The following is a 17,283-nucleotide window of genomic DNA, read 5'->3' as shown; positions in this document are numbered from 1 at the left end:
GCTTCTCTCCCTCCTCACGGTCGCTTTCTCTCCTCTTTCGACTAACACATACACACACACGCACATATATACACACATCGCTTTACACATCTGATGGTCAGATAACGTTGGGCAAAGTGCTGCTCTATCTGTCCTTATCCTTCATCAGACATGGCATTGGGTGAGTGCATCTTGCTATTGTCTAGCCAAGACACCGCTGTCACTTCCGCCATTCGGTTCTCGCATGACGTGACTTCCTCCCATAGTCACGTCTGCATTTAACCTTGGACGTCATCACGTCAGATCATGTCGCCATCTTGACACACACACACCTGCATCCATCTGCATGTGTTCAACAATGTACATAGCTGTTCGTGTTTGCTTTGGTAGAATTAGATTTTAGAATAGTTGTTTATTGATCAAAGTATTTATTAACTTTGTTAATTCTGCTAAGCTTAATGGACATTGCTATATCTTTAAAGAGAAATTATTTTGTCATTATTGTGTTTAATATATCATGAAAATTGGCCGATTGAGGGAGTCAGAGGTCAAATTCAACCCTTCTGTTCACCTGTGAATACTGATATCCCTCGGTTATTAGCATTCTAGGCGAACTCTTTTATGGGACTACTTTGTTTGGTCATTGGTCCCAGTTTACAGGTGGTGCCCCATAATTATTAATTCATATTAGTAATTCTATTAATTTTTATAATCAATAATTATCTCTGATAATTATGGCAGTTCTATTCGCGGCTCCTCCAGTCCGCATGTCGATGTATCCTTGGGCAAGATACTTAACCCCAAATTGCTCATGATCGCTGTGTCATCAGTGTGTGAATGTGTGTGAATGATTAGATCTCCTCTGATGGGCAGGTTAGGACCTGACATGGTAGCCCCTGTACCCATTCAGCGTATGAATGTGTGTGAATGGGTGAATGTGACTCGTAGTGTAAAAGCGCTTTGAGTGGTCAGAAGACTAGAAAGGCGCTATACAAGTACAGTCCATTTACCATTTTGTCAGTCTGGCAGTAAATGTACAGTACAGGCTACAGTGTGTCAGTTCATAAATGCTGCAGCTTCTCAAGACCAAGAAAAGTCACATCTTTTATTTCCCCAACTGCTGGAAAAGTGAAGGGGGTTAGCTCCAAAGTTAGCAACAATGGGTTAGCCTAATCTGAAGACGCTAAACAGAGAAATAGAGAAAGAAGAACTGTGTGACTAATCGAAGATTATGTATGATTTCAGTCGATCAAGATTTTCCTACTTCATACTGGTCTGTGTTTACATTCTACTGCAGGCCAACGCGCAGGAGGCACAGCGCAAACTTGCTGACCAGTTACTGTATGTGGACCAGACAAACCTGCACTCCTTGATTATTGTCCTTGGCGACTTTAACAAAAGGTCATTTAAGCCACAGCCTCCTCAGATATAGATAGCTTATGAAATGCCCAACCAGAGAGGAGAATACTTTGAATCAACGTCACACTATTGTCACAAGTGCCTGTCCCCCGCCCTGTACTGGGCTACTCTGACAATGTTATGGTCCACCTGATCGCTTTATACAGGCAGAAATTAAAACTCTTAGCCTGTAGTGAGGGTATCTACAAAGTGGAACACTGAAGCTGTGGATAACCTATGTGAGTGCTTGGACTGTACTGACTGGAATGTTTTCAGAACTGCCACCAACAGTCTCGATGAGTACACAGAGGCTGTGATGTCCTACATTACCTTCTGTGTGGACATCTGTATATCATCACTCACCAGGGTGAAGTACAACAACGACAAACCCTGGTTCATAGCTAAACTCAGATGGATAAGGTTGGAAGAAGTGTTCAGAATTGGGGAAAGGGATAAGTTTAAATAGGCGAAATACAGGTTTAGCAAAGCAATGAAAGATGCTAAACGACTGTACTCTGAGAAACTCAACAACAATTCTCAGCTAATGACTCTGCTTCTGTCTGGAAAGGTCTTAGACAGATCACTAACTTAAAGTTTAAAGCCCCCCACTCCATTAAGGTCTCATGCCTGACCAACAACCTGAACGAGTTCTACTGTTGATTTTAAAGACAAAAGGACAGTCCTGACACCCTTGACTCCAGCCATAATCTCCAGCTCACCTGGGCTGGTGTTCAACCGGCCTTCTTGGAGCACCCCCTGCTCCTCCCTCACCAAATACAACGACTCTCTCTATCCTGGAGAGAGACATTAACAGGCTGTTCAAGAGAATGCCCGCAAAGCAGCTGGACCAGACTCTATCTCTCCCTCAAACCTCATTGCTGATGGGGATCAGACCGCCTGCAGGTGGGAGATTGACCATCTAGTGACTTTGTGTGGTCGAAACAAGCTGGAGCTCAACACTCTAAAGACAGTGGGGATGGTTGTGAATTTCAGAAGGAATGCAGCCCCCGTCACTACTGCTACCTGCAGCAGCTGAAGAATTTCAACCTGCCAAAGGCAATGATGGTGCACTTCTACACCGCCATCATTGACTCCATCCTCACCTCCATCACCATCTGGTACACTGCTGCAACTGCCAAGGACAAGGGCAAACTGCAGTGTAGCATCTGCTGTGCTGAGGAGGTGACTGGCTGCAACCTGCCATCCCTCCAGGACCTGCATGCCTCCAGGACACTGAGGCTAACAGGAAAGATCAAGTCTGACCCCTCCCACAAGGCGTGTAATATTAACACACCTTGTATTATTACTAGTAATAATAATAATTAAAGCTGCAAGCAGCGATGATTGGGCCCTCACAAATTTGTGCATGTTGAGTATGCCACAGTCAAAGGGCTCTTATTGAAGTCATGTAGATGTCTTCAAGCCTTGGGTCTTCCTGGATGTTGCATGAAGGCATTAAATATCACTTCCTGTGTCCACTATTTGGCGCTAGATATGACCCACTAATTAGGCCCTATTCAACCGAATCAGGCGCTGTGGCGTTCAGTCACAGGGTCGAGCGGAGGTGTGTGGGGTTGTGGGTGTGTGTATTTGTGCTCTAGAATGTAACCTCTCTCTCTCTCTCTGGTGCTCTTTTTCTCTCTCTTTCTCTTGTCTTTCAAAATGAGTCGGGAAGCCATCAGAAAAGTCTAACTTAACTTTTAACATTATCAAACAAAGAGAAATGTCTTCCCCTCACTTAGTAACGTCTTTGTACTCCCTCATGGCAGAGTTTACAACTCTGATCAGTCTGATCTCTAGCTGTGATTGGTCACCGCAGCCTTCAGCCGCAGTCAAGTGCAGTGCTGCAGCAGCCAAAACAGCCGCAGCCGAAACACACTACCCCCATCCAAATGAACGGGAGGACTGGCGTTTTCGCAGCACCACCTGATTTGGTCTGAATACAGCCTTATACATCACATTGCTATCTATCATGTGTAAACCACACCATGTGAATTCCATGTAAATCAGATGATGTTTGTCATATAGTTTCATTCCATGAAAACTAAAAAGCTTTGCAATTTAGCAAAAAAAAAAAAAAAAAAAAAAGGTCTTTAGACATTACCTGGGTAAGTCCAGGTCAATTCAATCTGGCAACTTTGACTTGCCATATTTCCCTTAATATAGGTCATAGAGAAATGGTTCTCAAAGGTAACAGTGTTATGAGTGATTACAAGGGTGTTCCGTGGGATATAAAAAGCTTTGCAATTCAGCATCTTTAAGGTCTTTAGATTTAACCTTTACTCACAATACTTACTAATTCAAACATGGGCACAAAGTTTCATGAGTTTTGTATCCTAAAGGCCTCAAACATGTGTTTGTAAAATGAAGATTAACACACGAAATCCAAAATGGCTCACATCCTGTTGGGTGAAAAAATATGTATTATGTCGATAATGATGGGAGCAATGAATGCACTGAATTTCATGCACATCAAAGAAACTTTGTTCCAAAATGGCCCTGTGTTTGGGGCCGCTATGGAGCCCCCTAGCAACACTCGAGTCCAATCACTACTGACTTTGCAATTTTCGCCAGTTCTGATGTGTATACCAATTTTTGTGAATTTTCAAGCATCCTAAGACCCTAAAAAATGCAATAGCATACTATAATAATAATAATAGTAATAATAATCCCCTAAAAAACAATAGGTTCCTTGCACTTTCAACGGTCCCTGGCACTTTTGTGCTCGGGCCCTCATAATAAGCTCTACAAAAACAAGAGGTTCCTTGCGCTTTCAGTGCCAAGGACCATTGGGCCCCTGGCACTTTCGTGCTCGGGCCCTAATAATCTTTAGAAAAACAATAGGTTCCTTGCACTTTCAGTGCTTGGGCTGTAATAATAATCCTAATAAATACAATAGGGTTCCAGCAGCTTTGCTGCAGTAGAATGTTTTGAATTATGTTTCCATTACCTCCATGTTGGCTTCAAACAATGTCATTGCATTAACAACAACAGGGTGATGGGTCTCATCCTTAGTATCTTCAATGAGCTGGTAAATGTCACCATGATGATGCTCTGTCACATAGGTTTCAAACACCCGACCAATCAGGGCCTGCTGCTCTGTGCTTATCAACATAGTGAAGTGATATGATCCCCTGGAAGAAAAGAAATGAACAATACAACGATCAGGGTTTGACATTTCTATGGTGTGAGAACGTACAAATGTCATGCTAATTGGAGTTAAACAATAATCAAAAATTAAGGCTGCAAGTAGCAATAAATGGGCCCTCGCAACTTGCATGCGATGGAGGGAACGGCAGCTGTGGTATCACTGTGTTTTGACATGGCTTGAACACTGTGAATGGGTAAAATATTTCCTGCGTGCAGTGCATGGCGCTGGAGATGACATAGGCGATAGGAAACTGCGAAAAAATCTGATGAACTATTGTATTTATTTATTGATTGGGACAGTGCGCAGTTTTAAACATAAATGATGCACTGCACCGGAGTTAGCTCAAAGCTAATTTACATCCGCAGTCTCCCTAAATCAAAACATACAACTGCACAACGACAAACAGTTCAAAGCAAAAGACACACAGAACACATACAAAATACAAAGCTACACACAACAGCACATCACATTCACCTACAATGTCAATTAGAAATTAATAATGTGAACTTGTCAAATTAAAAGTAAGTCTACCTGCGCTAATAAGAAGACCACTGATAAAGTTTAGACTCAAGTGGTCACATAGCTGATTGGTGTTTAGTAGATTTTTGGTGTTTAGTAGATTTTTTTAATTTGGCATTGAATGTATTGATTGAACTACAGTTCTTCATATCATCAGGTAGGGCATTCCAATGAGTTGTGGCTTTCACAGAGAAAGCTGACTGCACAAATGCAGTGCGACGAAATGGTATGGTACAATCTTGTATAGAGGATATTCTGGAGGATCTAATAGAACTTACTGAGTGAGTGAACACAAAGTCACATAGTGGAAGAGGGGCCAAACCATTTAAAATTTTATAAACTAGGCACAAATTTGAAAATAATCTAAAATTCTCAAAGCTCAGTAAATTGTATTTCTCTAGTACCCTGCAGTGATGGAAATGCATTGGCTTTTTGTCCAGAGTTTTCAGAGTTTGTATGTATAAGAACTCAAGAGGTTTTATGGCTGTTTATCCAGCCTGCCCCAACATGTGATGCAATAAGATATATGGGAAAGAATCATAGCATGCATAAATATCTTGGCTGCATCCAAAGACAGACAGTTTTTAATATGTATAAAATTTGCTAAGTTATACGTTATGGTTTTAACCCTGTTGTAACATGTTTCTTAAAATTCAAATTTAGATCCAGTGTCACACCAAGATGTTTAAAATCAGTAACTATGTCAATTTTTCACCTTTGATGAAAAGATCAGTGTTGTACCATAGTTTTAGAGAAAAAATACCTTTAGTCTTGTTTACATTTATACTCAGACATGATTGATCAAGCCAATGTGTGATCCTTTCAAATGCAATTGTTACCTTAGCAGCAGCTAACCCAGCCGTTTTTTTGTACACAATGGTGTCATCTGCATACATTTGTAGTTCTACATCATGACACTGTAGGAGATCAATAATATATAGGCTAAATAATAGGGGACCCAACACTGACCCTTGTGGAACAACCATTGTGCACTTCATGTGTCATTTAGGTTCACTTCCTGTTGCTCATAGGCAACACTACATAAGTGAAATACTGCAGCGATACATTTACCAGCGGGCAACTGACCTGGATTTACATTTTCATGAATATTGCACTTTGCATGTAGCAGATAATTATCACTTCCTGTGTTCAATATGTGGTGCTAGAGAACACCTCCTAAGTATATGTCATGTTGTTGTATCATGCGTAGACCACACCATGCAAATTTCATGTAAATTGGATGAGTTTGTTAAATTACAATGCCTGCAAATGGCAAAAACAGAGCAAAAATTGCACAGTTATTTCAAAATGGCTGACTTCCTGTTTAGATTTATGATATGTTTATATATATTTATGATATATTTACATATGGCTCCAAGAGGCTTTTTTGTGCGTCTGGACATGATACACATGCCCTGTGAATTTCATTTTTCTACGTTAATCTAGAAGGCAGGGCTTCAATTTTGAAATTTTCAAGGGGGCGCTGTTGAGCCATTGAGGAGTTTAACTGGTGTCACACCAGACGTGTCTGTCAAGTTTTGTGACTGTAAAGCCATCCCTTGCCCCTCAAACACAGCATTGTACTTTGCAGCGAACAATGCATCGCCATGGCAACGGCTTTCAGTGAAAACTCAAAAGCTTCAGGAGTTATTATCACCAAGGTCTTACATCTTAGCTGAGTCAATTTCAGGTGCATCAGCCAAATTTACTAGGTGTAATTAGACAAAGTATGACGCATGTTACTTCATATCGACAGTAGGTGGCACTATGACTGTCACTAAATATGGGCCTGTACATGTCTTAAGACCAGGACTCTTGAAAAAAAAGATCAGACCATGTGGAGTCAGGTCGTAAGGCTTTGAAATTTCATGGCGAGACATCGAAATTCGCAGTGTCATCATGGCAACACCTTTTGACAGAGAGTCACCTACTTCAGAATATACAATTTCCAAGGCCTTAAGAATATTCTGAGTTAATTTGAGGTGGATCCACTCACCGTGCTACCCACAGGGTGTCAAAGTGTAAAACATGTAACTGCCTGATGCCAGTAGGTGACACTATGACTCAGATCCCATATTGACACATGGATCTGTTCAGGGAGGGACTCTTTTCAAGCACAAAAGGTTTGGGTCTCATAGGATCATGTATGCCGGAGTTATGTCCATTTCAATTTTCATGGCAAAGGATCGAAATTCAACGCCCAGCCACGCCCCCCCTAGGAATGTCGAAAACTCACAATTTTAATAACTTTTCATCTCCAAGGTCTGGAGATGATGCTGACTGAATTTGAAGTTGCTGAGGTCAAATCTCTAGGAGAAGTTTGTTAAAGTATGCAGGCTGGAAATGGCAAAATCTGCGTCAAAATCACAACTTTAATCCAAAATGACAGACTTCGTGTTGGACTTGGGGTATGACTCCAAGAGACTTTTTGGTGCGTCTGATCATGATACATATACATACCAAATTTCATTCTTCTACGACAATCCGTATCGAGGGGCTTAATCTTAATTTTCTAGGGGGTGCTATCGAACCATTTTGCCACACCCATCCACAAGACCCATAAAATATTGAATTGTCCACCACTTGTGGAGAACATGCAAACTTTGAAAAGTTTTCGAGAATGTTTAGGCCCTCCAAAATGTGTTTTTTTGGGAAAAATAAAAATGAAAGCTGCAAGCAGCGATGAACAGGTCCTCGCACCCTTGCGTACGTCAGGGCACGGCACAGTCAAAGGGCTTCTGTCACAGGCATGTAGATGTCTCCAGACCTGGGCTGTTTTCAGACAGTGCAAGAGGAGATTAACATCACTTCCTTTGTCCACTATTTTGCCTGCTTCGTTGCAATTTCGTAGGGGGTGCTATTCAGCCAGTTTGCATCACTGATTGAATATTGTCATGTAGACGTGTTCAGGCCTGGACTGTTATCAAACATGTTAAATTTGGTGCCGACTGGAGCATTTTCACTAAAGTTAAAGCAATTTCCTCTTTCATGGCGAAACATCATAACTCAATGCCACGCCAACACGTTTCAACGATAGGTAGATCTTTTGATAACTATATATTCCAATCAAAGAGTTGTAATTGTTAGTATGATTTTTATCTGACCCTATATTCTTTACTGATTTTGGGTGTTGGACATGTGACATAAACATTCCAGAGTCTGCATGTCACCTTAGGTAATATGGTATAGCCCTTCGGGGGGACCTTAGAAATACAAACAATGGATCCATGGTCAAGTTTGGAACTGGTCCAGATGTGGTATGTTGTGACACATAATATGTTGTGAGGTAGCTGTCAATTACTTGATGGATGGCTCCCAACTGACCTAGTGCCCATGGAAAACCTATGTTATTCATGTGATAAGATACAGATGTGTAACCCCATATAGCTATGCCCCGACAGTGGTATGTTGCCCAGACCATCTTTGTACATGGAATGGACCCGATGGCCATCGTCTAATAAACGTCTACAAAATAAGAACTTCGTCAGCTCTTCCTTTGAACGATATCATCACACATCCTTCCTTTCAGTAATAATAATAATAATAAAAATAATAATTCCTTTGGATAAAAGAGGGCTGAGAAATTATTAAATTGAATTAACGAGGGGCACCACTCGGAAACCGGGACCAATAACTAAACTGTAAAGTAGTCTTATAAACAAGTTGTTCAATTAGGGGAGCTAATACCTGAAATATCAGTACCACTAAGTGAACAGTGAAGGTGAAAGTCCGAGGCTTGACTATCTCAATCAGCCACTTATCACAATAAAATATGCACAATGACAGAAAGACTTCTCTTTAAAGTTATAAACGGTATTTATTAATCTCCACAAGAACCAACAAAGTCAACAATTGTCTCAATTAATAAACACTATGCTACCAACTAATACCAAGTGAAAACACACATAAAACAGCAGCTGTGTAAAGTCAAACAGGTAAACAAAGCATGTGGGAGTGTGTGTGTGACGGTGCACATGATTCAAGATGGCGCGGCTTCCAGGGGAAGTCACGTCATGCGAGAACTAACCGGCGGAAGACGCCACAGAGTTCCGATTAATGGCAGATAGCGCCGAATGGTGGTTGGTGGCGTTTCTGCACACACGTGTCTGATGGCGGATAACACAGGAACAAAGGGGGCACTATGTTCTACGTTATCTGACCATCAGATGTGTGGGAAAACGTGCGTAATTAGGTGGATGTGTAGGTGTGTGAGTGTGTGTCTATGTTAGTAAAAGAGAAAGGGAAAGAAGAGGGAAGACCGACTCTCTGTACCGCAACCGTGAGAGCAGAGCAGTGGTTGCTTTATCCGCAGAGAACACTCATACGGACGGTAGTCTGTACGCACATTGTCTGGTTGTGAACTGACAAAGAAACTTACTTTTCACTTGCGGTGGCACAAACACAAAAATCCGGAACGGGATAAACAAACAGTCTAGTGCAGTGAACACAACTAAACAGGCAACAACTTAAAATATACTCCACAGGGTATAGCAGCAAACGGGACTCGGCGGTCCGTTGAAAACACACAACAGTACAAGCAAAAAGCTTATAAACACACAATAGTACAACCACTAAGCTTATAAACACACAAATCTAATATCTCTGCTCAGACAACCTCTTACTTGTGTTGCTCTCCAAAGCAAACCGGTGTGTGTGTGTGTGTGTGTGTGTGTGTCAGAGTCCATAAGTGGGATCCAGAAACGGTGCCATCCTTGTTCCTGGAGGCTGACGGTGTTGGTTTCTTTGCGGGGCAGCGAAGAAACGCAGGATGGTCAAGTCAGTCAGTAGACAGCGGGGCGTAGAAGTTATCCGCTTCTCCGTGAAGAAACTCTTTTTTCCTTCTGTAGGTAACGGTGACAGTGTTGTGCTGAAACAACAGTCTCTTGCGTATCCGTTAAAAGTGTTCCGGCAGACAAGGGTCGAAGTCTCGTCTTGTCCCGTCCAGCGAGGGGGAGAAGCTCCAAAGAAAAAGGGGAATAGGCACACATGTACACTTCCTCTTCAACAGTAATCTGGCTTGAGTTATGCAAGTTTTGATCCCATTCACCTGCATTTCAATTAGTAAGTTGAAAACTCTTGATGAGTTTGTGTGTAAAACACATTAATTTCCTTATTTTCATCAAGTCTATTTTTAGAAAAGTAGAGAATTTTAACCCACATGACCTGGTCAAAGTTTGATTGAAATGTGTAATGTGAAATGAGTGTGAGCACCTTTTTTAATATTTATTGCTTCCACATAGTTTTAGATACAGATTTCATTTGAACTTTAAATGAGTCACGAGAGTTTGACCTACAAATCTTGAATTTACATGTTTTTTCTATCTTTTACTGTTTTTGAGATATTAGAGTGTGACTTTTAAAGTCTTTTCTCGCTCCTCCTGTGATTTTATCTTGAGTGTGTATTGCAAAATGTGTCACAGCACTGAGGGAGTCACATGACCAGGAGCAGTTGGAGAGGAGAATGTTAGAGTACGTAGAGTAGTAGAGTTCTGCGTCACCACAGCAACAGCGTATAATGAAAACTCAAGATTTTGATAACTTTTCATCGCAAAAGTCCTTATATGACACTGACCAAATCTGTCCAAATCTGACCAAAAGGCGGTCAGGTTAAATCTCTAGGAGGAGTTCACTGAAATACAGCGAAAGTTTGCACATCCATCAGAACAAGCCCCTCGAAAACAGCTTCATGTTTCATGGTGAATAATGCTTCGCCATGGCAACAGCTTTTGATGAAAACTCAAAAGCTGCACCATTTAGCATCATCAACGTCTTACAACTTAGCAGACCAAATTGTACATGGATATGGTTAACCTACTAGGGGTCAGCGACGGAAATTAGCGGGGGGCAAGGGCAAAAATGCCCCAAGAAATCTCAGGATGCCCCTAAAAACCGTGATCGAGGGGCAGAAATTGCCCCCAAAAATTTGAAAAAAATAATTTTATCTTTACCAGTTTAGGTCAATATCCTAATTCTACATGATGCCATCATTTTATTTTCATCCAATTCATTTACTTTCAATTGTAACACACAAACATAAATAGTGCTGTTGTTCACACTATGCACTACGATACCTGACAGAGGTGTTGCACTCATGCTGTACCTGCAGTGACGTTTGCTGCCAGGATGGGCCGCTACCTCCTTACAAAAACCCTATCTGCTACAACCGATGAAAGCAACTTAAGTCCCAGGCCGTCACCAACACCACACCAAATGGAAAATAGACTGGCTTGGTGTCGAATAAATGAATAAGACAACTTTCCTCTACTGCAAGGCATGCAGGGCTCACCCACCCAAAAATGGCCTGGAACCACGAAAAAGTAATCACGACTTTATCAAAGGAAGCGAAAAGGTCAAAAAAGTGTTCGGCTCATCGGCACCAAGCCAGCAAACATAATCGATTTGCTTATGATAAGTAACATTAACGCTAACACTAGTGTCTTTTGTCTGGCACGTTAGCCAATATAGTGTATGTAATTTGGCTAAATAACGTTAATGTTAATATAAGTGGGTCTTGCCGCCCGGTTGGGTGATCATTGCAGTTTTACAGAGGCTGTTTTATACTTTCATCTCATATATTCTCATTTTTTTATACAGATATACTGCATTATAGCTGTAAAGGAGATCCGTCACTAAGCCACCTTCGCTCCAAACAAAACTGGCATAATGCCACCGTGTGTGTTTTTACATAGCATCCAGCATGTTGTGTAACACAATAGCATCAGCTCCCTGTCCAGCCATGCCAGCTATCCCGAAGCTTCACACAGACGTCCATCTGGCTGTAACTACCTCCAAAGCCGGCTTATTGGAGGGGCAAATCTGCTCCCCACTGCGTGTCCATACCTTTTATACAGAACAGCGAGGCGGAATAAAGGCGCAGCATTCCCGCCTTGAACAGGCTGTGTAAAAAGGACAGCAACTAACATTAATGGGCTCAGTGCACCGAGTGAAATGAGCTTTTATTCCCAAATCTAGAACATATTTTTTACTAACCAAAAAGGCAGTGCTAGATAATCGAGATTATGTTATTTTCATCATGTCATCCTGGTCAAAACCTCAGCAGGGATAAATTTGGAGATGAAATAAAGAATGCTAAAAAAAACTTCATCTGAAGGCATTTCCAGAACTGCATCAATAAAGAAGGAATATTACACTTGTTTAGGCTCTTTTGACAGTACTTGTAGCTACTAGTCTGTAATATTATAAAACTGTGGCATACAACACATCAGACCCACAATGACAACGGTAGACTGGCTTTGACTTGTAGGAGGTCTGAATATGACATTATCCCCCCACCACTGTAGCCACCACTGTAGCAGGGCCCATGCTCACCAGCCAGGTCACACACTGCTGTGGGATGGCATCCCATTCTTCAACCAGTATTTGTCGCCAGTCAGCCAACGTGGTTGTGTTGGTCACTCTGGCATGAACAGCACGCCTAAGCTGATCCCACAAGTGTTCAATGGGGTTGAGGTCAGGACTGCCGGCAGGCCATTCCATCCTCTCCACTCCCAAATTCAGGAGGTAGTCTCTGATAAACCTCGCTCTGTGGGGGTGAGCATTGTCATCATGGAGGATAGAGTTTGGTCTCAGACTGTAGAGATATGGGATAGCCACTGGTTGCAGAATTTCATCGCGATATCTCTAGGCATTGAGATTGCCTCCAATGATGACGAGCCTCGTTTTTCCAGTGAGGGAGATGCCACCCCACACCATCACACTGCCTTCACCAAAAGATGTTACTCTATCAGTGCAGCAATCAGCTTAGCGTTCTCCGCATCTTATCCTCATTTTGACCCTACGATCCAACTGCTGTAGGCAGAATCTGGACTCATCGCTGAACATAAGGTTCCTCCACATGTTGACGTTCCAGTGCACGTGTTGCTGACACCAGCGCAAACGGGCCTGACGGTGAAGGGCTGTCATGGCAAGCCTCCTGGCAGCCCTATGAGACCGGAGATTGGCTGCGTGCAGTCTGTTCCGGATTGTCTGGGCAGAGAGCCGTCGGCCATATCGTCCTCAAACCTTAACTGCAAATCTGTAGACAGCCTATGGTACCTAAGTGCTGACAGGATGAGGAAACGGTCTTCTTGGGGTGTTGTCTTCTTGGGACGCCCACTTTGCGGCCTGTCTCTGACATCCCCCATTATATGGAACTTGGCCTTCACTTTGGAGATGGTACTAGGGCTCACTCCAAATAATGCCACAACTTGGTTTTGCGGAACACCACCTTGAAGTTGCCCTATCGCACGGTCCCTATCCAGATCAGTCAAACGTGGCATGCCGATTCTTGGAGCAGACACCTACTGACCACTGTAGCAGGGCCCATGCTCACAGGCTGCCACATGCCTGATTGGCAGCACCTGGAGGTACCAGAAGCTCAAAACAAGAGTAAGTAGCAACAGCAAAATAAGCTGTTGGCATGAACAGCACACCCAAGCTACAACACGCAACTCAAAAGTTCACACTGATGCAGAAAAGGCTTTGTTAAACCCACCAGCCTCAAAAGAAGCAGTACAAGAAGCAGTACAGAAACTGCAAAGACGCAGGACAAAATGTGCAAACTGTTCTACATTGCATACACAGTAGCTTATTGTGAACAGCTATTTAAAATGTACAGTACATTGGTTTCAGTGGAACGCAAACATGGAGTTCAGCTAGGTGAAACATATGCAAACACCAAGGCTTGCTGTGCCTTCATAGGGCATACTGCTGGTAGCATGAAAGAGGACATGGAGCAGTTGTTTCATCGTGAGTCTTTTTATTACTCTGTGCTATTTGACAGTAGCACTGATAAGTCAACATCAGAGAAAGAGATGAACAGTGTCAAGTTAATTGAGAGTGACACTCCAAAAATAAAACTGCTTGGAATAGCAGAACCAACCACATGTGATGCAGAAGGAATATATCGGGCCATTAAAGAAAAATGTCAAGAACATCAGCTTGACCTCAGCACCAGTGTTATTGCAGCTGATGGAGCATCAGTTAACTTTGGTAGAGTAAATGGGGTCCTTACAAAACCATGACGCACCATGGATGGTGAACGTGCATTGTGTTACCCATCGGCTTGAGTTGTGCTTAAAAGATGCATTTCAGGAAACCTTTTTCACACAAATTGATTAACTTTTGATGCAGCTTTACTACCTCTACAGAGGGTCAGCAAAGAAATGGAAGGAGCTGACAGAAGTGGCAGCCATCCTCAATGAACATGTCATCAAACCAGCACGCTGCCAGGGCACCAGATGGCTCGACCATCGAAGGAAGGCCTTGACCTGCCTTACCACCAACCTCAAAAGTAGGATAACACCATTTCAAGATATGCATCTGGCCAACATCAGGACATCCAGGCTGCAGACTCAGCAAAGAGTCTGCCAGACTGACAACTTACTACTAACCTTTTCCTCTGCTCCACTCACATCCAGTGGCACTTCTCTGTGGCTCACTCTTTCCCACTCACTACGCAAACATACTACGCAATGTATGGTGTTTTGAATACATCCCCGTTTTCACAGGTAATTTGTTAGTCTGTCCCTCCCGCCTAAGGAAATAATGGATTAATCCTGGAAGGCTACTGATGTAGTATTTTTCTCCTTATGAAAGTAACACAGAGATTATTCGACCAATGAGAATTTAGTTGGACGAGAGGATATCAACCAACTAATCGACCAGTCGACCAGCAGACTACAGCCCTACATTTTTCTCCTATGATCTCAGACTCAAATGCTAACCGTTGCATGGGTTGAAAGTGTTGAAACTTGTTCTGATTAATTTTGATCCCCCTGAGTCTGTTTACAGACTTTATTTTATCATTAAAATAATAACATTAAAAACAAAAATATAATGAATTGTTCATATTTTTTTTAAAAATTCAGTCAGACAGTACCAAACATTCAGCGTACAGTTTTAATAAATTCAGCACTGTTTTTCAATACACTGTCCTAATTGTTGATTGTATACAGTTTTGTCTTCATACAGTGTTATTATCACTTATTGTTATTGGTTTTGGCCTTGGTGCCCTACATTTTGGCTGCAAGGCCCATTAAATTTGTATTTATCAAGGGCCAAAGTGGCCTCGCCCTAAAAATGACTTAATTCCAGGCCTGTCCTCATATGACAAACATCATCCAATTTACATGGAATTTACATGGTGTGGACTACACATGATAATCAGCAACATGACTTATAATTAGTAGGTGTTCTCTAGCGTCACATAGTGGACACATGAAGTGATATTTAACTCCTTCGTGCAACGTCTGATAAAAGCCCAGGCTGAATACTTCTACATGCCCACAATAAAAGCCCTTCGACCGCAGCACACCCCGAATTGCACAAAGCTGCAAGGGCCTGGTCATCGCTGCTTGCAGCTTTAATTTACAATTATTTTTTTAATTTGTTTTTCAGTTGATTTAGGCCTACACCGAGTGAATGAGTAATCGTTTTAAATAATCATGATCTCAATATTGACCAAAATAATCGTGATTATGATTTTTGCCATAATCAAGCAGCCCTAATGTCCAATATTCATGAAAATGTATATCCATGTCAGTTGCCCCTGGTAAATGTATTGCTGCATTAATATTTCAATTATGTAGTATTGCCTACGGACAACAGAAAGTGAAGCCTAAATAGCACATAGTTCATCAAATGTATATATAATTTCCAATATGTCCTTTCCAGTACCACGTACTGCACACAGGATATAAACAGTACAATTGGTCTTCGGAAACAGGAAGTTTCTCAATGACGGTCTAATTATTCACACAATTGAAATGATAAAACCTCAATTTTTTTTTTAAATAAAGACTGCCGGTAGTCATTATTTTATTTTTACAGTTACTCATTTTTTCTATTATTTATTCATTTTGTTTTATTTAGTTATTTATGTATTTTTATTTGTTTGTTTTCTCATTCATTCATTATTGGCAGACTGACTGACTGAATGGATGGATGTGAAGTCACATTCACCGGAAGGTTGCTTTTATTTATTTTATTACATTCTCCATACTTAAAGTCTTTATATCTATGAAATATAATTGTAAAGTAAAAACAAAAAGTGCTATTTGACAACAATTCTGATTAAGTATTAACCTATTGGCGAAGTTTGCTTAAAAACGAGGCGAAGAAGACGCCGCACAATCAGACACATTCAAGCCACACATAGGTGAGATTTATTTTTTAAAGAGACAAGACAGTAAGGGTTAGGACTGAGCGGTTTATTTGGTAGCATGTCTAGTTAACTGCCCCACCTCTACTAAGGAGTTGCGCGTTGAAATTGTTAACTTGAACACATTTTAGGTATTACTTGGGACAGCCGGTAAAATCTACAACCTTAAATTAGCTACGGATGGGGATTGCTAACGGTCGTTAGCTACACAGACTCTGCCGTCACATCACCTTACCTAGCGAACTGCAACATTAATAAATGAACACAAACAGAAGGCTTCTCACCGTATCTTGTCACCACATTTTCCTTCACCGATGTCAACAAGCAACTTCTGTTCCGCGGGCTAACAGTGGGCGGGTTTGCCCCGGAAGGGATATTGTTTTTTCCAGGATGACGAAGTCATGACCCGTCCTACTCTGTCTCTGATTGGCCTAACCTAATATTCTTACCCAGATCAAACCTTACCCTGTTCCTATCCTAATCAAAAAATTTATATTGATAAGAAGTGGAAGCTGATTGGCCTTTCCATTGCAACATCAGCGCTCAGCAGCAGAGCTCCGCTTCCGCCATGTGGAACTGAGGACCCCCCTCCCAATATCTTTATTGACATTCAAATTCACATACAAACAGGGATATCAAACAAACTTAGCACAAAAAGTAAGGAAATTTATGTTAGGTAGATTATTTCTTTGTTGTAACAATGCTTCTTGGCAATAAATCTTATAGCATTGGAAAGCCTGTTTATTTCCCTTTTAAACGGTGCCATATTTGTAAGCAACATGCATTTGTGGGATGAGCAGCAAAGCTGAGTATGTGGGTTGCACCCATGAAAAATTTGCCAAATCTTCTCTGCCAATGCCAAACAGCTTATTCTGCCATTGACTCTTGTTTGGTGTTTGGTGGATTGGATGATTGAAGTTTGAAGAAACAAGACATATTAGTAATTTAACAATTTATTCATTTAACAAACAGGAGCCTCAGTAGTGTGTGGAAGAACCATACACAGCCACAACAGCTTGGCACCTCCGCCTCATGCTGGTCACCAGCCTGGTCACACACTGCTGTGGGATGGCAT

General features: G+C 41.7%; 1 protein-coding gene across 2 annotated transcripts in view; it reads right to left on the bottom strand.

Annotated features, from left to right (window-relative positions):
• mcm9 (minichromosome maintenance 9 homologous recombination repair factor) overlaps positions 1–16,760 on the bottom strand; it is a 71,493-nt gene extending 54,733 nt beyond the window's left edge. The window contains exons 1-2 of one of the 2 annotated variants that reach the window (XM_044376538.1): positions 16,493–16,760; positions 4,328–4,511 (exon numbers count right to left, since the gene is read on the bottom strand). In XM_044376538.1, coding sequence (XP_044232473.1) covers positions 4,328–4,492 — 165 coding nt within the window. In that variant the 5' untranslated portion in view covers positions 4,493–4,511; positions 16,493–16,760. The remainder of the gene's footprint in view (positions 1–4,327; positions 4,512–16,492) is intronic. The other variant, XM_044376537.1, reaches the window with a different exon arrangement.
• Positions 16,761–17,283: the final 523 nt, after the last annotated feature.

Source organism: Thunnus albacares, chromosome 16, assembly GCF_914725855.1.
Source record: "Thunnus albacares chromosome 16, fThuAlb1.1, whole genome shotgun sequence".
Taxonomy (NCBI): domain Eukaryota; kingdom Metazoa; phylum Chordata; class Actinopteri; order Scombriformes; family Scombridae; genus Thunnus; species Thunnus albacares.
Note: the sequence above shows the minus strand (reverse complement) of the source record. Positions and strands in the feature narration are given on the sequence as shown.